We start from the raw sequence: 22,982 nt of genomic DNA, 5'->3' as shown, positions 1-22,982 counted from the left end.
TGCATTTTGAAGGATGAGCTCCCCTAGAGCTCTGAGGCTGATTTCTGTTCTTCTTCGGAGTATTTTCCAAAAGCTTCTCAAGGGTTGGTTGACTACCCTGGAGCTTGTCTTTATAGGTCCCTTGTTCTCTTTTTTCCCGCACAGATTTTCGACCTCTCAATGATCTTCTAGCCAAGGTTTGCGAAGTTTCTATTTCGCCTTCTTCTTTTGATTCCTCCAAACTTTGCATCTCCTCTGTCTCTACAATGGGAGTCTCTTTTGGTCTGCCTTCATTACTTTCCACCTATACTGATTCCATGGGGGACTCTTTGGGGATCGATCCTTTCTGCATCTCTGGTTCTAGGGAAGCTTCCATAGCTGGGCTTAACAGAATGTATTTGTTTCATTGTTCTTCCATGGCAGGGGTTTGGTTACTAGGGGCAACCTGTGAACCATTGCCTTTCATATTGCCTGGTTGATTGGCTTTGTGGGTATTTTTGGATCTTTTAACCTGGGTCCAACCTTCATCCTTGCCTTTCTCCATTTCAATATTCTTTGGACAATTCCGAGCGAAGTGGCCATATACCTGACATTTCCTGCACTTGAACGGGAGCTGCTCGTAGTCCAGCTTCTGGACATGAGACCAACTTCCAACCCTGATCTTTACTGCCTCGGGTAAGCCAACTTCCAGATCAACTTCAACGCAGATTCTTGCAAAGTCGAATTGATCTTTGTTATTTGCACGATCAATGAATTTTCCCAAGGTGTTACCAATGTGCTTTAGGGATTCCCAGTTCCAGCAATGCACAGGCAAATTGGGCAGCCTAACCCACGCAGGAACGGCTGTGGGAACATCAACTGAAGGGTCAAAATCAGGCGTCCACTTGTTGAGGTACAACCCTTGAGGGCCCATGAAATAGGGGCCATTACGAAATATCAGATCCTTATCCTCTTTATCAGTAAATTCAAACATGAAGAATCCCTTCCCTAGAAAATACGAGGTGACACCATTCTTAATCAAAGGAGCCCAGTTTCTAGCAATCCAGTTCTCCGTGGATTTGGGAGAGGGCCAGAGGCCCGTGAACTGGCCTACCAGAGCTCTCTCAGCCAGCGAAAGGGCGACCTTGATCGGACCCTCAGGGGGGAGCGAGATCTCTGGAATGTCGTCGAAACATTTAACAAATTTTGTAGCCTCTGAAGCTTTCTTCTTCGGCAGGGATTCCAAGAGCTTAAGAAAGGCTTCAGCATTAGAAGGGGGAGGCGGAGGGGGCGGATCCATTGAAGCAGCAACCACAGTAGCGGCCTTGATCAATCCCCACAAGCCATCTCAAGTGCAACAAATTGGGGAGCTCCAGCAGAACTACAGCGCGCAGGGAGACCACCGCGAAGGGGAGCGCCTCGCAGAGGGAAGAGCCCGCAGGAGGCCAACGGCGCGAGCAGCCTGAGGGCCGAGCCAAAGGCGAGGGCGCAGAAGAGCGGCGGCTAGGTATCGATCGGGATCCCAGCGATCAGTCTCTAAAAAACCGACTTTACCACCTTCTTACTTGATATCCGTTATGAATAAAATATATATAAAGAAATATAAATTATAATAATGATAACTGTAATAATGATTGATTAACTAGTAATTAGTATTGAAAAGGCATGTCTCTAAGGACATGACCGTTTGTGAAGAGGTACCTGCCTAGGTATATAAGTAGGTCCTCACCCTCATTTGTAATCATCTCACTTGTATTCAAATATATATATATATATATATATATATATATATATAATTACTTGTCCTACAATGGATGTCTGTCTTTGAAGTATTTTGAATATTATTGCAGTATATGAACTTTGTTCGTTACATTGGTATCAGGGCATTCCTCTGAGTATACAAACTTTGTTTGTTACATTGGTATCAAAGCATACCACTAAAGTATACGAACTTTTTTCGTTACATTAGTATCAGAGTTGTTTGATCCTCTAGCCGCTCAACCACTGCACATAGCTAGCCCGATCTGACCTTTGGCCATCAACTCTTGGGCAACCTTGTTGTCGTTACAATTGAAGCATTTCACTACACAAATTTTTGGAGATTCTCCATTTTGTCATCAAGATTTCAGCTAATAATAAAAAGAAAAAAGAAAAAAAAGTAAATAAGAAATAATTAAAAAAAAGAGAATATATATATATATATTTTCCAAGGAAAAATCGTAACTTTCATTATGTAAAATATTGAAAGTTACATGTTGTAGATGCTGCAAAAGGAGCATATGTCAAAGCTAGTGGCATTGCCACATATTGTGTATAGTATATGATTGACTATTACATGACTGTAATTGATAATCTGACAACATAATATAATTAACAGATACATGGATCTAAGAACCGACACAAAAATACAAAAAGGCAATGAGGAGCTCCATTTATGATCTACAAAAAATCAGGGCACTGCCCCATGTGCATGATGATCTATGAAAGGTCTGTGGAAATATTGATAGAAGTCATGTACATTCTACTCCTGTATCATCCAATAACCAAGAGGTTGTTGTGCTGCTTCCTTGGAAAGGTTATCGGAAAGTTGGTTCCTCTCCCTTTAGATATGAGGACACGATATATAGTCAAACTGTGATTTTAAAGAAATAATTTCATCCAGAAAATCCCTGTGTGTGCATGTGACATTCAGATTGTTGATTGAACCAATTAATGATAAGCTTAGAATCGCCAAAGATCTAAAGTTACCAACATCCTTTCTCAAGGGAAAAGGTAAGAAGATGTCTGAGGCTGTTAAGTTTTGAAAATTTATTTGTGCCTCTCCCTAATCCCATCCTCATCTTATAGTAATGATCGTCACTAAGATTTAATACTGCTCCATCGCCACATCCTACTTGTTGGGCCGATCCATCGAAATAAGCCCAAGGAATAGTTTTATCGATGGTTTTCACGACTATATTCTTGTGTTGTTGTCGAGGTTCTTCATCTGGAATCATATTGTACAGGGTTGTGATGCAAGAACAAGTTAGCTACCAATTGGGAACCTTCTCTTCGAAAATGAGTTTGTTCCTTCCTATCCAGATACTCCAATAAACCAATAGAGGTAAGTTGCGAAGTTTTGAAGGGTGGGCTTGGTTCCACTAGGATTCCCATGCATTTCGAACAATATCTCCCATCCACCTGATGTTGATAGCCATCGATTGATATAACTGATTCCAAATTTCAGTTACTGTAGAGCAGTGCAGAAATAAATGTTCAATAGATTCTTCATAGTTCTTGCATAGTGAACACTAGGAGGGTCCCTGAAAGGCACAATGTTGAAGGTTGTCTCCTGTGGGAGTTTTGTTGCGTAATAAGCACCACATAAAGAGCTTAGCTTTGGGTGGGCCTTTCAATTTCCACATCGGACGCCACCACCAGAGATAATTATGGGGCTCATGATCAACATAGATAAACGGATATCAATCTTTTGGAGAATATTTTCCATGCTGAGAAATAACCCAAACTAATTCATCTTCTCTATCCTGAATCATTATGTAATATTCTAATAGTGCATTAATATAGTTTGTCCAGTCCTAATGCCACACTGCAGGGATCCTAAGATTTAGTGCAGATTTCCATGCCTATCCAAAAATAGAGGATTTTTCTGGATCCACGATTTGATTTAGAATCCTTATACCAGATGTCTCCAGAAATTGGATGAGTTCAGGGGGAAGGATGTGAGAATTTCCACTCCCAGACCATGCATCCATTCCAATGCGAACCTTCCCACCTGATCCTACTCTCCAAGCCAGACCTACTCAGATGTATTCAATAGAGTTCAAAACAGATCACCAAATTGTTGATATGTTAGTTCTGTTCCAGTTAGACCTTCTGATCCATTCATCAATATGCTATGGGATAATGTATTTTCTGACAACCACCTCTGTCCATAAATTGTTTGTAGTAAGGACCTGTCATCCCAATTTTGCTGCAAGGGATTTAGAAAAACATACAAGATTCTTCATCCCCCATCCTCCCCATTTCTTGGGCAAAGCAATGTGATCCCATCTTACCCATGCAAATGTTCTACCTTCCTTGTTCCCTCGCCAAAGAAAGCTACAACATAACTGTTGAATTCTAGATAATATTCCTTTTGGGATCGATGCCAGAGACATCCAATATACAAGGATTGCCTCCAACACTGATTTGATTAGAACTAGTCGACCTGCCCTACATAACCAACAATGATGCCAAATGTTTACTCTTCTTTCAACCTTAGCTACCAACCACATCTAGTCAACAATATTATAGTTATTGGATTTGAGCCGAAATCCCAAATATCTGAGACCATCTTCAAAAGCTAGGAGTCTATATGGAAATCTCTATTTTGCATAATCTATTTCATACTACGAACACCCCATAGCAGTCAAAGTAGACTCCTCTTGATTGCTTTCCATCCTTGTAGCCCTACAGAATAAATTAATAGTGACATTGAACATGGTTGAATCACTAACAGTCCCATTCAGAAAAATGAGGACATCAACCACAAAAAGTAAACAAGACAAAATGATATTTTTTGCTATTTTAATACCTTTAATTCTCCCTTGACTCTTTTCTTCGATATATATATGTGTGTGTGTGTTATGTATAAAAAAGTAGAAAAAAACATATACAAAATAATAATATCGAAAAAATGTTTATATAAAAAACAATATTATAACAAAATTATAAAAATAAAATTAAAAAATTAAAAAAAGCACAACAAACCGGCTATCGCAGTGGCTAGAGCCGCTCGCACCACCACTACTGTTGAGTCATGTTTTCATTTATCGACCAAACAGTGGTCTCTACTGCATAGCAAAAGCGCCAAAATCAGTCGTCGTCGGTTAGTTTCCATTGCCGACACGTTGAGCAACAATTGCACAAAGTCAGCATTGAAAATTATTTTCTCCTCAATGCTGCCAATTAAGATACAATGCGTCTCGATTCTTTCTATTGTGCTAGATTATACATTTACATCACAATTCTTTGTTCAAACCCTATGGAACGATCAAGCTGATATTATTTTGGGTTCACCTTGGATGGAAACTCTAGGGTCTTTCATCCTAAATACAAAAAAATAAGTTTTTGACATTTTCATACAAAAAGAAAAAAATAACACTACAAAATGTTACAAGAAGCCAAATTCAATGATGCCAAAAGACACACAAGATAGCTCAAAAGTAATTCTTAAAGAAGTCAAAAAATGATACAAATTATAAAAATGGAAGTTGACAAAGTCACCATTCACAAAAATGAAGAAGTTTCTCAGCTTAAGGACCATAGTGAAAAATCATTGATACAAATTAAAAAGCTTAAGGACAAGAAGTAATTGAAAAACAAGGTACAACAACTTATCGAGAATGAAACATCGAATGTAGAAATTTAAGTTGAAGAAAAAACAATGAGTACTGATCTAGTCAATATCACAACTCAAGAAGAAGATAAATCAATTGAAGTGAGGACGTACTTAGAAGTTGTAGTCCAAACAATGGAAATTTCAAGGAAAGATCTTGCAATTAATCAAACAACCTCTGTACCTGAAAGAAATCGGATCACTCAAGTAAACCAAGAAATCACCACAAACAAATTAAAGCAAGATTAAGCCACAAGAACTCCTTATCTACATCCGAATCACAAGAACAAACATCTCAATCAGTCTATGTATCTGTATCATTCATAACAAAAACAACAGACTTATGTTCTAAAGAAAAATGATGTCAACACGATCTAAACTGACAATAACAATTTATTCCAGCTATCAAGTAACCACAAGATTCCACAAAATATTGATCTAGGATGGTCATATCCCTTTTCAGTGCGACAATTTCATTTATCACTCAAGGGATCCTATCATCTGGTATCAATGAAGTTGACAACTACAAGAATTCAAAAGAATGTGAATGAATTACAAGACCAAAAAATAGATAGCATGCTTTTCCATCAGTAAGCTTTGAGGACAAAGTTTTCCGAAGAGGAAGACAATGTTATGAATAATATATATATAAAATAATATAAATATAAATAATAATGATAACTGTAATAATGATTAATTAACTAGTAATTAGTATTGAAAATGCATGTCTCTAAGGACATGACCTACGTACTTGCCTAGCTATATAAGCAAACCCTCACCCTTATTGTAATCATTTCATTTGTATTCAAATATTCTTATATATGTAATTACTTGTCCTACAATGGATGTCTTTGTCTTCGAAGTATTCTGAAGATTATTACAGTATACGAACTTTGTTTGTTACATTGGCATCAGAGCATTCATTTGAGTATACAAACTTTGTTCGTTACAATCTCCAATGCCTTGGTGACTTTGATGATTCTACCACCTAGGTTTGTTGTAACCTACCTTGGTTTCACGAGTCTTGCTCCAATTTTTCATATCACACCTTGTATTTTCACATCATCATTATATCTACCATGCAATCATACCCTATGCTAGATTAATGTCGTGAAGAACCTGGAAAATCTAAGGCATGGATTTTGTTCCTCTTTTCTTGTAGACCACTTTGGACATAATTCATGTCTAAAGCTACTCAATGTTGCCCATGTTCTGCCATGTAGAAACCTCTAGTACCTATTGACCAAATTTGACTAATTATAACTTGACAATGCCTTCTCTATTTGGAAAAACTCAACATGGCATGCCATCTTCTCATCAAAATGAACAATTTGGGACCAAATTGACTTCTTGACTTCTAAGATCACTTGCATCGGGATATGTGAAAGTTGTTTATGACACTGCCATCTATGAAAACTATTTGAGGGATACCGTACCAAGGCCAAGGCCACATACAAACTCAATTGACACATAACCATGCAATGAGACATAGGTGCACCTCAATGTAGGCTGGACTAGCCCATGCATTGATGACCACCCCTACATAAGCAAGTTCCTCTAAAACGATGATTCCTCAAGTAAACCCATCCAAGGCCCTCCAATCCTATCTAGGACTAAAGGAGCCAAAGATGAACCCAAAGGGATCAGTTGTGGTCCAACCAAGTACAAGGTATAGGATACCTAATATTGGGCATGACATGGTTGTTACAAGGTTTTAACTTACGACCTTGGACTTACAATTGTGTGAGATGTACTACAAAAACATACATGTGTCCTTGCTAACACAAGGGGCAATAGGCCCTTTTGCTTTCATCCTCAACCTTCCTCATCAAAGGGTTGATCTTTATACCTTTTCTCCAAACTACCCACTTGTTCAAAAGTCAAAACATCTACATAATCTCAACCTTTACCCTTACTTAAAGGTCATAAATGTAATAAAGATTCCTCTAGCACTTCACGGTGTGGCATCACCATGAATCTCAAAGTCCTTTTTGCCCTTCTTTATATTCAAAAAAACCTTTCATGTGAGCTTCACCATTCATTTAGTATTCCCCTCCCCCTCTCTCCCGTTGTAGACTTACCATGGTTCCTTGTGCATATGAGGGAGACCACTTCACCCTTACAAATTTGCCGAAGTCACAATCCTTTGGATGCACATAATGTTAAATGCACCCTTAATGGTCTTAGCATATGAACCTTGCTTGTTTCTAAACCCACTTGTCTCACATTTGTTAGTTAGCATAGGTTGATACAATTATGGCTGTTATAACTTTAAACCGTCATGTGTTTTGAAGTGAACTCCTTTCCCTAGTGGGTTGAAGGAAAATCTACCACATTCCCTTTCCATGAGAAATATTTTAAAGCCCAATCAAGATACCAAATATTTTATTATATACACTCTATACAAAAATGAATTAAATGAATTAAAATAAGTTGTTATTCCATATTTATGTTACTACTCTATTATGTTTCTATATCGATTGCCTTCGAATTCTCAATTTACATTTTTATCTCTTTTGGTTTCAATTGAAATCAGAAGCAATTGAGACTTATTGTTTTAATCACATTTATGTCATCTTGCACTTCATCTAATATTGTCTTCTTCATTGACCCTTTTCTTAGTTGTCATATAACTCTAAAAAAGACATTGCTAATTTGTAAATTAAAAGAATATTTCATCCACTTCACTTGTTATTGTGTGAACAAATTCATTACTCCATAATTCCTCATCAATCCAGTCCCCTTATAAAAGTAATCATCTACAAAACCCTAACAATTTGATTTTATAAAGAAACAGTCAAGGAAACCAAAAAGGCCATACACCGGGGTTAACAAAATGATCTCATCTACCTCATACAATTTATTTTTATTTTTAAAAATAAATTATATATATATATATATATAACATAGTTTTGTGTTAAAATCTTATTCATCACATTTGCAACAAAGAAAAAGAGTGCTCATGATATTCACAATTACTTATATTTAAAACCACTGCGATGTTTAACAATTAAGAATACTACGTTGGATAGATTCACCTCAAATTTTATGGTATATGTTGATAAGGTCATCCTTAGGATTACCGCTACATATTTGAACATGCTATACTTAACGAGAACATTTACCCAACACTTACCCACCATTTTACATTCAGTCACATACAGTTTGTTGACTTTTGAAGAGGACTCTGAATATCTCAATTCTACATCTACTCATCAATAAAGAGTCGTTCTTATAACTCTTTTATTTAGCTTTTAGATTCAATTGTGGCAGTGTTTCTTCCTCCAGAAAGGAGGTCTCTTAATTTTCTATATATTGCCATTAGTCTACAAAGACAATGAGGAAATTGACTAAACCCTTGTACTAAGTTAGATCAATCAAATGCAATCCCGTCTCAATCGAATTCAAATCCAAATTTACATGAAAATTAGCCATAAACAATAATGCATCCTCCCGAATTTCCTGAAAAATATTCAAGGACGGGAGAACTGTCTCAAATAATATCAAAGCATTACTATTGATACATAGATTTTTCACAATCTCATAGACTGAAATATCAAAGGAACTAATTCAGTCACTGTCTCAAATAATACAAAAGCATTACTATTGATACATAGACTTTTCACAATCTCATAGACTGAAATACCAAAGGAACTAACTCAACCACAGCCCATGATAGACCTGCGTACTGTAACAACCTTATGCCTGTATCAACATCATAAGACTCCTCAGTAGGAGAAAGAAAAATCTTCTGCAAGTAACCTGATTGTCTGCCACTGAAAGATAATTGGCCATCACCCTTGCTTTTTACCGCAGAAACAGTCACCCCTTTTACCGGCTGGATATAAGATGAAGATTTTATTGGTACACCTATGAGGTTGCAGATCAGTGGAAGCAACCATTTTGCCAGTGCCTTGCTAACAAATTTCACTGCAATGATTATTGGAAGTCCAATCATTACCCGTTTGAAAAACACAGTTGCTCCGAGATGTGGGCCAAGAAGCCTTGGAACATGCTCATTGTGAAACTCTGAAAAAGTGCGATTGATGCCAGTTACCTATGCAAACAAAGGAGAATCCTTATCAACTGTATAAAGTTATGAAGAGTAATACCAAAACCTAACAAATTTTCACTTTGATATTCCTGCAGTAATTCTCTTTAGGAGTTCAATAAATAAGGCTGAGTAAATGATATGTACTTACCACTCCTGCAGCAACACCATTGAAGGCAACATGAAAACCAAAGCTTGGGGTGGGTAGCTCTGGTGTAGGATATGCAAAAAGCAGCAGGAATGCAAGGCTAGCCCAAAAGAATGTGACTACACACAACAACGTGTTTCGTTCATTGCCATGCTTACAAATGTATATACCATCAACAGAGCAACTAACTGGTCAAGAAATATTTTTCATACCATTTTTGCCTGAAGTAACAAAAGAATCAAGTCTTTCATGGACTGTAAACCAGAAGATAAGAATCATTGTACCAAGGACAGCAGCACCAACCACATCTATTAATGAGTGCATTCCAAGGTAAATTCTTCCTGGAAAATAGTGTTGTTTGGATCAATAACAGAAGCAGATATAATTTCATAACACAACTGCTTGAACTTTATTACTTTCTCTTTCTTTTGTGTCTATCTTATCCAGATTAATCTATAGAATTATTATGTTTGTGTTGAGGAAACCCAACAACTAATTCCAAAACATGTCTATTTTCTTATTGCCTACAACTTACCAATACCAATTAGCAATGACAGGGTGACCAACAAAGAAATAACCATCAACTTAAAGGCAAAAGTATTTGCATTGTTGAAGTCGTTGAGAATATAATATAGCAAGTACCTGCATTCATACACAAAGTGATTCTTATCCTCATAGATGGATGTTACCCTAAAATTGTGGTGCTAGTTGAAACTTTATTGCCATCATTACCCAGAAAGACACATTGTATTAAGAGTATGTGATGATGGCAACCCATATTCCATTTCATTTTCCTTTTCTTCTTCAGTAGTTGCCAGTCTTATGACAGGTGGAGATAAAGGCCTTGGAGCTGAGACTATATCCTGATATTTTGCAACAAAAGAGCAATATTTATATATCCTCAGAAAACAGACAACAAGATTTATGTAACTTCTTAATTTCATCCTAAACACTAGTTTAATCTAGAAAAGAAATTGGCATTTCCAACCAGTGGTTACGAGATAACTTCCTATGGAGTAATTGTTCATATTAACGAAATAAATATGTCAATACCTATTTTGTGTGGCAGCTGTGTACAGTGACAATGGTCTTAGTCATGTTCAGTCAGCTCACCAAACTACTTTCTTAGTATGATCTAATATATTCAACACTAAATGGTATAATGGCAGATCAGAAATTTGTTCTGGCATGCATAGAGTTCAGATATTAGACCAACCTTAATGCAATGTCCTGTGTAATTACAAAATGCCATGAGAAGGGTCATCTGTCTTCCTAATTTACAGTGGCCACTCTGCAACAGAAAATGCAACAAAAAAAAACACTACATTACTGCCAAACATTTCAAATCCAGCTGCAATTTTCAAATATAGAAATTAAAAACAATATTAATGGTGAAAATTTGAGATAAGATATCATACCCAGAAGAGCAAAGGAAGAAAACCTGTATAGAAAGGCACAGAAACAGTACATGATAGATACGCAAAAAATGCATCCAAGAAAGGGTGTTTCAGGCTCTGTAACACACAGAAATCCAAAATGATATTTCATTAAAAACAACAGTGAGAAAGCTGCACACATTTCTTAAATCAAGAAAAATGTTATGCAAGGAGTTAGCCTATAAAATCAGCATAATTGCATAGATGAAGTTTACGAAGGCACAATTCATAACAGAGATGCTTTGGGGTACATGGGCCTGACGTACACCATTATTATATAGAAAATGTTTGTGATCAGTCTTATATTTACTGTTTTAGAAAAAAAAAATCTCCTCAAAAAGTAAAGTTTCTTTACACTATTTGCTCTAAAACATCAAACTTGGTGCTAAACTCAACACTTAAGAACAAAAAAATTTCAATGGCTACCTTTTGCTGATGATATCGAACAAGGAATGTCTCAGCAAAGCTTTATAAATATAAATGTAACATATATCCTTTAATGAGATGAGATGAAATGATTATTTTCTGAGTCTATATTTATATTTAATCCATTAGACGAGGTGACTAATCACTACAACAGTCATACCCATTTAATTATACCAATTAACTATCGATTACCATCAAAGAGGTAAATAACACGTCCAGTAAAGATGTTTTGCCCTAAAAGCATGGGTAGGACAGGATGCAGGGTGTGAAAATCTTCACTTTTTCCAAAATGCTTTTTAATTAGGCAGGTTCCTCTACTGGAACATATTTTCGGGGTCTTAAGTGTAGACATTTTGTTTGCATATTAGCATTTATTTGTGCTGTAAAATCACCTTTACTTTGTCCAAAGTTAGTAAATCAATTTCTAGCATGCCAGTTGAATGAAAACAAACCCCATTTACTCTTTTGGAATTCTCTTTCAGAGTGTTGTTGGTTAGCTTCTTAATCCTTCAATCTTGTGCATTGGCCAAGATTTTAAACTAGTTTGCAACTTTGCACAGTGCAATTAGTAACACTTCAGTAAGAAAGGAGTGTTTTTTCTGGTACTGCAATCCATTATTAGAAGGAACCATCCTCCTTTGGTACAAGACGACACGCATTGTTTAAGAACATTTTCTTGGGTTGACCACTTTGAGACACAAATTTTTGCACTAGGCATTCAATTTTCATTTTATGGTGAGATGGGTGATGCTACAGTTTGGCACAGATATGTACTGCTCCTGGTTCTAGTGTGAGAACGTACTCCATATGTCATGCAAGTGGAATGCTGACTAATAGGTCATAGGGCAGTATGGCACATTCACTACAATTTCCTTCACATCTTCCCTCTAATTGTATTCTTCTAAACAAGCTTCAATAATATTAGCGCTGTTTGAATCATAACTTGGTTTTCAATTCCTCTGTGGTTCAATAGAGTAAAATCTCACAATTATTTTCAGAACCCTTCTCTCAATCATCTTCATTTTGTTTGACAACACAGCTTTCATGAAAGAATTGGTTCCAGCAATTTGGTATGTTTTTTCTTCCGAGTTGAAGCTAATGAATTGCAATCTCAAACTCATTTCAAATATTTCCAAGGAATCCTTTGTTAACCCAAGGTTCAAGGACTGGAGAATAGAGGAACAGGGGACAATTTTCCATCTGGTTTCTGGTTGGAGGATAACCCCTTATTTTTAGGGGATAGGGGACAAGGTTGACAAAAATACAAACAAAAGATCTAAAAGAATGTAGGTATTAATTTTTTTAGATCTAGATGAATTCACCAATGCCTTCAGAAAGGGAGCTTGAAACAAGGATGTAATCAACCAAGTAGCCTCAAAGGCTACGAGTTTTGTGCTAAGAATGACGAAGCGTAGCAATATCTCATACACTAGATGTGGGGAACATTAAGAGGAGGAAACTTTGTGATCTCTTGTGCTAGGGAGAGCATTGTCTCATTGATCTATGATTGTTTCTGTTAGTGACAACAAATATCAAATAGGTACTTAATGCCCTCACTAATGGAGGGGAATTGAAACAAGGCAACAATCAACCGAGTACGCCTCAAAGGTCCCTATAAGGTTTACCGTTTGTCTTCTAAAAGTAATTACCTCTTGAATGCATAAGGCTAAGAAACTCGGATATGGGTAACATAAGAAGGCAACAAGGGACCCGTTGCACCAGATTTGTCAAAGTTCCAAGGAAGCAGAAGTGCCAAATTTTTTCAACAAGATCGGATAATTTGTCAGCACTCTATATGTCATTGTAAACTCATTCTGCAAATTATCTAATGTAAATGATCCTAGTAAGACCTTGAATATATGTAACAACTTAGGTAAGCCTATGATTTTGATGATGAATTTCATCCTAGGAGGACTTTTAACCTCACTGATTACCTTCTAAACACGGCTAATCAAAGGAGTTTTTTCCCTCTAGCTTAAACCCCAAAGCTAAGATGAGATTTATTGTCGAAATCTTAGGTGGATCCTAGTCTTTTTAGTCAAGTCTGACATAAAAATGATTTGGAAATAATTTAAGCTAGTTGGCTTAATTATTTTATTACAAATCACTTGGTTTACTAGATCATATTGTATTGTAGATGGGTTATGTGTCTTGAGGATCTAAGCCAAATGTGTATTTTGATTTTATTTTGAGGGGTGTAAATGTAAAATCTTATGTATTAGAGGGTGGAAAATAGTTAAATCCCCTCATGTGTAAATTGATTAATTTTAATGGCAAAATAAAATTAAATCCTAAGCCAAAAAATTAATTAATTAGAGTCAAAATTAAAGGAATCAATTTTTAAAGGTCTTCCACCAAGAGAATATTGTATATTTCAAGGAAATTTGGACCCTTGGACCTTGGTGGTTAAGTCAAAGTCAAATTTTTGAGCTAATAAAAATGGAATTAAATGATAAATTTGGAAATTCCTCAAAATTAAAAAATCAAGGCCTAAAATTAAAAGATCTTGAAGTGTTTATCAACCAAGATTATAAACTAGCCGTTATTTTTCCACTTGGAGGATAAATCATTTGAGCCTCTAGCTAGAATTTTTTTGTTGAAGCAACTTTGTAACTATTGTTTCACTGAGAACTATTTTTTCAATCATAAAAAAGACTTTGGGGTGCAGTTCAAGGTGTTCTTTCTTATTGATTTCTTTCAATCATAATAAAGGCTTTGGGGTGCAATTCAAAGTGTTCCTTGTTATTGATTTGTTGTATGTGCTGACTACGAGCATATCTATGTTGTGTTGAATATTAGTAAGATTTGTTTTTTCATTAGATAGACCTAGAACCATACTATTGATAGTTTTGGGCTAATCCTAGGTGGTTTAATTCCCCATGTGATCTAACAAATTATTTTGAGATAAATTCATAGTGCTTGCAGGTAATTTAGTCCTTGGATTCCAAGTTCACAAACTTGGGCAAGAATCATTGTTGCTTGGATTCCAAATATTTATATGGTGGATTAAATCTTCGATAAGGCTATAGTATGCATTGGAAATTCTAAAGTATTTTTAGCCATTCTTCAAAGTAAAAGACTCCATAAAAATATTTTTCTCAAAAATTTAATTTTTTTTAAAAACCTTTGTAGATCTTGTGAATAATTTTTAAAACCTTTGTAGACCTTCTGAATAATTTTGTAGATCTAACTCATAAATTATTTTTCTAACTTGGATTTTGGGGATTTTTAGTATTTTGTATATATTTGGGGTTTAGAAGTTTTGTACAATATTTGGGGTTTTGAAATTTAAATTTTTTATATTGGTTATTTGAGTTTCTATTCCAAATTTGTTTCAGGATTGACGAAGAAATTGACATTGGAGACCTCAGAAACCCTAGAATTCTAGGGTTTTCAGGCTATTTTTGTAGGTTGCTTATTTTCAAATTGAGGAAAAAACCCATTTTCTGAAAGCCCTAGCCCTTACCCAACTTAAAGAGCTAGTATTTGGGATCTATTTTGCAAGCATTAAAAAGGCCATAAACTCTACAAGGGTGATCTCATTGTGTTAATTTCAGTTAAGTTCTATGCTTAGAGCAATTTATTTCAATTTTCACAATTAGCTCAATATCTTTTCCAAATTAGCAATCACATCAGCATTAAAGTAAACTGCAAATAGAACATAAACATAAATTGCAAAAGACAAGAGGACACAAGATGTTGCGCTAGCCAGGGACAAATCCCAATGTGGGGAAACCCTTGATCAATTCTTCTTATATGTTCTTCAATAGTTCAGCAGAGAGAGAGAGAGTACATTTACAACAGAAGTCAACACTTCAACTTGACAAGATAAGAACATAGATCTTCTCTAAGAAGATGTCTCATGAGGTAACGGATATGGACTCATGTGATTCCATCACCCTATCATAGTGCTACACCATCATACCATGTCCATCATCACAGAGTTACACCATGCTGCATTACTGCTGAGTTGTACCTCATCATGTTGTACCCATCTTGCTGCTCTTCATCATCATGTTGTTGCACCATATCATCATGTTGCACCTCCTTGTGCTGCATCTTCAAACTGTACCTTACTATGCCCATCATGTTGCATCCCCTTGTGCTATATCTTGATACACTTATGCTGCACCTTGGTACACTTATGCTGCACTTTGATACACTTATGTTGCACACCCTGATACACATATGTTGCACCTTGATACACTTGTGTTGCACACCCTGATACACATATTTTGCACCTTGATACACTTGTGCTGCACACCCTGATACATTGCCCACAACAACTCTTGCTATGGTGCTATGGCCTGCATCTTAGCACATAGCAACAAACATGTCCCAGATAGTGTCCAATCATTATTAACGCAACAACATTTAGCCTATAGAAATGTCAACTCTTGAACATGTTGTAATGTTGCAATTCAGGGACTAATTGGGGTACTGACCACAGTCCCTAATAGCCCATCTAAGCTGGCCCTTAATTGCTCTTAATGACTGTGGTTGTCCTCCAATGAGACGCTGCCCTCCACACTTCATCATTATAGTCCTCCTTGATATAGTAGACCTCCCAAATAGTCCCACTAATGAACTGTTGTAACCTTCTCTTTTCCTGTGGCTAAGGCAGTCATGAGACTGCATATAAGGAACCATTCAAATCCCTTCTCACAGCAGTCTAAGGGCACATGAAACCCTCCATAAATGCGGCCTAAAATAGTGTTAAGGTGACTGTGTTTAGGCCTGCGTTCAGCCATGTATAGACTGTGTCTAGGGCACGTTTAACCCTTCCTTAGATATGCAGCTAAGGCTCCTTTAAGGCTTCCTCATGTCTGCGGATTTGGGCAGCCTTGCTACGTGTAGAAGCTCCCCTAAACAGTGGATAGATCTCCCTTCTTTGTTGTGGCTAAGAAGCCTCTTTTGACTGCAGTTTAGGGCATCCTTTAGCTGCGGATTAGGGCTCACTTTCGCTCCAATTTAGGGCTCTTCTAGCTATGGATTAGGGCTCACTTTAGCTACGGATTAAGGCTCTTCTAGCTGTGGATTAGGGCCTCTTAGATCTGCAGCCAAATCTCCTACAAGTCTGCGGCTAGGGCTCTCCTAGATGACCCTTCTTTAGGGCTGCGTAGAAAGCATCTCCTCTAGATCTCCTCTTCCACTAAAAACCCAAACAAGTGGAGAGTGAGATCACAAGAGATGATTATCAAATGACTTGAAGTCCTCCTTTATTTATACTAAAACATTGAGCACAAGTGGGGTATATTTGGTTGCTGGCCGACCTTGACAAATTGTCCCATAACACAAATAAATTCATATCTCCATGAATACTTATCGAAATCAGATGATCTTTAGATCAATCCTACACCTCTCGATGAGAGGGATCCAAGAAAAATATCAGCTGCCATAAATAAGATGACCCACATGGAGTTTGGCCCTAGTTTCCAATTTTAACACTCCCTCTCAACTAGGGAGAACTCCATCTGCTGATCCATATGTCCAACTGTACTATCTCTGCCATCAGTGCCCTGCACTGCTATGCTCTGTTCTGCTGAGCTTTGCTCAGTTCTGATCTGCTCTGCTGAACCATGAAGAAGAATGATTGGTCGAGAATGTCTCATACCATTCTCTACTGACCCGAAGTCAGTTTTATTGATCCCAGATCAATATCACAAGAGAGTGTCTCAAACCACTCATACTGATCCCAAATCAGTTTTGTTGATCCCAGATCAATGAAGGTCATCCTAGCATAGGGAGTACGGTAGATACAACGATGTGTCCATCGATAGTACTACTATGGTCCTTAACCCCATTTCCCTGCTCAAAGATCAGATGAGAGGTACTTCCCATGAGTCCCATACTACATGGGTAGGATGCCTCGAGAGGAGAACTAATCATCCTATCCACAGGAGAACGAATCATCCTGTCCATTGGTCGCCACAGGAGAACTAATCATCCTAGCTCACAGTCACCATGGGAGAACTAATCATCCCGGCCCAAAGGAGAACTAATCATCCTGTTCCATAGTTGCCAAGAGAGAACTAATCATCCCGGCCCACAGGAGAACTCATCATCCTGTTCCATAGTCGCCACGAGGTATCACAGGGAAAGGTTGAACCTGCCACCCTGTACAAAGCGCACCACCAGGGGAGGGTGAGTCGCCCTGTGGTCGTATGTCGCTCCAGTAAGTACTAGAAGCCCCTCAAACCTCCTAGAGCTCAGTGCATGCAACATGTAGGACCCTTATACGAAGGTCTCTCAACGACTCCAAGTCGTTTGGGAAAATCACAGATTTGACCTTTCCCAGGGCTTTGACAAAGTGTTTGCGACCTGTACATCAGTATTAATGCGATGGAGCCTCCTCGCTCATTGACTTACCATATCCCAGATAAGGTAGTATCTGATGTCTATCTGCTGGAGCAATCATCGCATACAGGATTCCTCAATAATCGAATCCCCCCTGGTTGTCACAAAGAATCACAGTGGTATTCATCATGTGTTCAAACAGCTCACTGATGAGCTTCCACAACCAGGCAGCTTCACACGAGATCATACTCGTAGCTATGTATTCCATCTTGGCGGTGCTTATAGCAACCGACTTCTGCTTCCTGCTCATACATGATATTGAAGCAAAATCCAGATAGAATCAACACTCAAAAGTGCTCTAGCGATCCTCCACACTGCCTACCCAGTCAGCATTCGAATAATCATGCAGCTTCATATTTCCAACAGTGTATCTCAATCCATGAGAGATTGTGCCCTAAAGATATCTCAGAAGATTCTTGGCACCAATCTAGTGAGGCTCAACCAAATATGAGCTCACCATGCTAACTGCAAAGCATATACACAGACGGAAGTTCACCAAGAACATCAATGCAGATGAGTTTATGAAACTCATAGGCATTTCCCAAATCTGGTCTGGCATCACCACCATATAACTTCTGAAAGTTAAGATCCTCGAGGTAGTCATGGGCTTGCAGTTTACCATTCCATATCTGGAATCCAACTCCCTCTTACTTCTGCAAGTGAGAGGGTCTGCACCTGTCAGAATTAGGTCGTTTCTTAGAAGGTGCCAGTATGAGAGACCTATCATCCACAACCTTCAAACAATGGTTTGGATCAGCTTCACTTTTAGTGAATCTCAGCTTCATCAGACAGCTATCAATCCTCTCATATTAGGCCCAGGGTGTTTTACTTCAAGCCATAGAGGTCTTTCTTCCACCTATATACATGAGATTCCCAATCATGAATCTCAAACCCCTCAGGTTGTTCCAAACCTGTGGACTTGCTACATGAGCGGGATGGTCCCCTTGTAAGATTTTCCTTCGGTACATCTTAGACATGTACCTTCACACTCTTCTTGAATTCAGGTATCCGAGTCACCATCTAACTCACATCGGTTAGGGCCTCATAAAGTAGATTTCGGGTGTTATAGATAAGATATGTCATGCTCCCCAATGGACCATCCCGCAACTTGACACAAATTGCCAACCCTAAACCCATGAGTAAAAACATCTTTGAAATTTTCATTTGCAAACACGTACCTTTCCATCGATGAATGCCACCCTGTAACCTTTGACTTCCATTGCCAAAATGGACACCAGGTTCTTCTTGTGATCAGGTACATTAAAGAGATTTTGTAAATGAATCGAGTTACCCTCATTCAATTGAGGGGTAACATTCCCTACACCCTTTCCGGGATAGGTGGCATTGGCTCCAAGTATAATCCCATGATTGTTTCCATCTCTACCAAATTAGAGAGAGCCCCCTTCTATCTGATGAAGTGCCTTGAAGCACTATAATCAATAAGCCAGATTCCCAAAGAATCTGAAGGAGAGGGCCAATACAAGATAGTGCTTCTTTATCTTATCAAAAACAACATTTGATTCTTCATACCTGAGGTCCCTTGCATTCTCTGAAGAGTTGTTCATTTCCTTGATGACCTGCATTACCTGTCATTCCTCTGACCATTGAAGATGTCCCTGGAATGATTGTTATCATCATCAAGTGATGTGTCCCTGCCATTCGGACACTCCGCATAATGGCCAAACTAGTTATATGCCTTTCCTTCCACCCTGAGATTGGGTCTTCCCAATGAAGTGATCTTTAGGTAGGCCATGTTCTACTACGCCTTTTTGATAATATTCTATGCTTCGACTTCACCCTCAGTGAATTTGAAGAGGGATGAGGAATCCACTGATCCTTTTGTTCTTTCCCAACTGTCTTTGGTGATTGCTCGTTCACTCTTGCTTGGGCTTTGTCTTCACCTCAGCTCCGATACCATGTTAATTTTAGGTATGTTCTATGCTTAGAGCAATTTTTTCAATTTTCACAGTTAGTTTAATATCTTTTCCAGATTAGCAATCACATCAGCATTAAAGTAACCTGCATATAGAACATAAACATAAATCGCAGAAGACAAGCCAAGACAAGAGGACACAATATGTGGCACTAACCAGGGATAAACCCCAATGTGGGAAAACCCTTGATCAATTCTTCTTATATGTTCAATAATTCAGCAGAGAGAGAGTACATTTACAACAGAAGTCAACACTTCAACTTGACAAGATAAGAACATAGATCTTCTCTAAGAAGATGTCTCATGAGGTAATGGACATGGACTCATGTAATTCCATCACCCTGTCATAGTGTTGCACCGTCATACCATGTCCATCATCACAGAGCTGCACCATGTTGCATTACTGCTGAGTTGTACCCATCTTGCTGCTCTTCATCATCATGTTGCAACATCATGTTGCTGCACCATATCATGTTGCACCTCCTTGTGTTGCATCTTCAAACTGTACCTCACTGTGCCCATCATGCTGCATCTTGATATACTTATGCTGCACCTTGGTGCACTTATGCTGTGTTGGAAATAACACTGAGAGGGGGGGTGAATCAGTATTATCAAATCAATAATTTTATTTCCCGAACATATTTATATACGCTACTTCAGTGAAGTGAACTAGCGTGTACACGCAACTGTGATTAAAGAAACCAGCATATATCCTGATAACTTGTGATTTAGACAATTTATCATGTGTTGATCTTAAACCAATACATCAACAACTTATTAGACAGTGCAGTAAAAGCAGAATAAAGCATCACACATAAGCAACACACATGAACACCAAGATTTAAGGTGGAAACCCAATGTGGGTGAAAACCACCTGTTGTTGTCTCTGTCTTCTTTCAATAATAAGAAAATCTGTTTACAATCTTGTACTGGTGCAAAATCATACCAGTACGCAGGCACCCACCTGCAGAAGGGTACAACCTTCTCTAGTTTTCCAGCTTCTACTAGAAGGGAGTTGCAACCCCCTAGCTCTTGTACAAGCCAATTTGTTTACGAGTACGTAGGCACCGACCTGCAAAAGGCTACAACCTTCTTTCTTCCTCCAAGGACCACGTTTTATGAATTTTTTAGACTGGATACTCCTGAATCACAACACCGCAATCTGAAGGCCACATTTCATCCAATTTTCATACTGGACCCATCAAAAACTTTTAAACTTAAATTGCATCAACCAACATTCAGTTAATCTGAAAAATCAGATCACTGACACCAGAACACTGTGCTGAACCCAAAAACCTGCATCATCATTCAGAACTAGCTGTAACCTCAAAAATCATGCATCAGAGTGTATACGCTACTTCCGTTAATCAAACCTGCGTATACCTTCAAAACTACTGCAAACATAAACTTTTGAATCAAGTCTATACCAACACACTGAATATCTACTGTCAACTTACAAAGCTTTACCAGGCAGCGACAGAGATAACTTCTTCTCACTTATAATCAATCAATCAAATACCAACCTCCTTATGCATTCAGTGTTACATTCAAATCTAAGAAGACTTCATTGACAGACAACAGTAAAACAACAGAATTTGATCAGATAGATCAGTCAAATCTGAAAAAGAAGCTTTTCTTTTGTACACGCTATTTTGAAGAGTATAACTTGCGTGTACACGCGCTTTTGAAGAGACGAACCAGCGTACATATCTGCAAATATCAACTCATAACTTTGCTGCACTTCTGAACTTCAGACAAACCCAGATCACGACATTTAAAGAATAAAACAGGTGTACACAGTTAGATCTAGCCCAACCAATATCAGATCATCCAATAATAAGTCACTTCAGGTCTCATGATCCTGATCCAACATTGAATTCAAGGTGCACAAAGTATTTTAGATCAAATCACAAACATAGCCCTTGCAACATAAAATATACTTTAGATAGAAGTATTCCTTAGAAACCCATACACTTGCACACTTGGCCTTATGATCTTCTCCTCCTTATATAGCTTTAGGCCCTTTGTCAATACCTTGGACCAAAACCACTTAGGACCAATACCTTGGACCAAATACCTAGGGTCAATACCATGGACCAAATACCTAGGGTCAATACCACGGACCAAATACCTCAGACCAAAACCTAGGTTTTCCAATCATGTACACGTTTTTTGTAGAAATTTCTGTTTTCCCACCCCGGTTTTCAGTTTCACCTTATTTCTCCCATGTAGTTAAATGCCCTTTCCCATAACCATACATTTAACAAGCTGAAAAAATAAATATTGCTTAAAACACAAATTCTGGAAATTTTACAGAATGCTGGAAATTGCAGAAATAAAAATCAGCAGTAATAAATAGCCATTAAAACACATTTAAACACTGAGATTTTGGGTCAACTTGACCCTGGAAAAACCCCCTACAACTCTTGGGGAAAACCAGTTTGAGAGCTCTTTAATTCTGGAAAATGCCTTTTACAGTGAGAAAATTTTCAACAAATAAATTTCAGCAAAACAAAAATTTCCAGCAAGCAAAACTTATCTGTTTTCAGCCTAACAAACAATCTGGAAAATGTTGTACGAACTATACAGACCGTACGGATGTACAGACATACGGATGTATGGACCGTACCAATGTACGGACAGACCTCGGTTTCCGTGCAGAAAATCACCTCCTCGAAATTCGTGCCTGAAAATCAGTTTTTCCCTGTTTGCTCACAAAAATCTGCCTTTTATTGCTTGCTCTTTAAGCTGTACGGATTTGCTGAAGTGCTGCCTTGGAATGTGTGCCAAGCTGCTGCCTCCTCCTTCCTGTCCAGAAATCTCCCTTGCTATCTTGCCCTCCTTCTCCCAATCGCTGTAATTTGTATGCCCATCCAACCTATCCTCCACCCTCAATCCCAATGACATCCTGTTGTCCTAAAACCGAAAAATAGCACTGCTGTAGTAAAGATAAAACTGTTGTTTATGAAAAAATCAGCTTGCTGGAATTTTCTGAGTGAAAAATCAGCAGCTATAATTTTTCCTTTTGCTGTCCCAAACTGCCCTTCAGCACTCAAGCTCTGATACCATGTAGAAATTTTTGTTTTCCCACCCCGGTTTTCAGTTTCACCTTATTTCTCCCATGTAGTTAAATGCCCTTTCCCATAACCATACATTTAACAAGCTGAAAAAATAAATATTGCTGAAAACACAAATTCTGGAAATTTTACAGAATGCTGGAAATTGCAGAAATAAAAATCAGAAGTAATAAACAGTGATTAAAACACATTTAAACACTAAGATTTTTGGTCAACTTG

The 22,982-nt window shown here is 37.8% G+C and overlaps 1 protein-coding gene across 2 annotated transcripts in view; it reads right to left on the bottom strand.

The window, feature by feature from the left end:
* Positions 1 to 8,703: 8,703 nt before the first annotated feature.
* The window catches only part of LOC149187697 (lipid phosphate phosphatase delta-like), a 51,041-nt gene continuing 36,762 nt past the window's right edge, over positions 8,704 to 22,982 (bottom strand). Inside the window, exons 2-8 of one of the 2 annotated variants that reach the window (XM_089411443.1) lie at positions 10,953 to 11,048; positions 10,751 to 10,825; positions 10,267 to 10,397; positions 10,070 to 10,176; positions 9,747 to 9,875; positions 9,538 to 9,653; positions 8,704 to 9,392 (exon numbers count right to left, since the gene is read on the bottom strand). In XM_089411443.1, the coding sequence (XP_089267569.1) occupies positions 8,958 to 9,392; positions 9,538 to 9,653; positions 9,747 to 9,875; positions 10,070 to 10,176; positions 10,267 to 10,397; positions 10,751 to 10,825; positions 10,953 to 11,048 (1,089 nt within the window). In that variant the 3' untranslated portion in view covers positions 8,704 to 8,957. The remainder of the gene's footprint in view (positions 9,393 to 9,537; positions 9,654 to 9,746; positions 9,876 to 10,069; positions 10,177 to 10,266; positions 10,398 to 10,750; positions 10,826 to 10,952; positions 11,049 to 22,982) is intronic. The other variant, XM_089411444.1, reaches the window with a different exon arrangement.

Source organism: Pinus tabuliformis, chromosome 3_1, assembly GCF_031772625.1.
Source record: "Pinus tabuliformis cultivar Carrire ecotype Pingquan chromosome 3_1, CPIR1, whole genome shotgun sequence".
In the NCBI taxonomy this organism is placed as follows: Eukaryota; Viridiplantae; Streptophyta; class Pinopsida; order Pinales; family Pinaceae; genus Pinus; species Pinus tabuliformis.
Note: the sequence above shows the minus strand (reverse complement) of the source record. Positions and strands in the feature narration are given on the sequence as shown.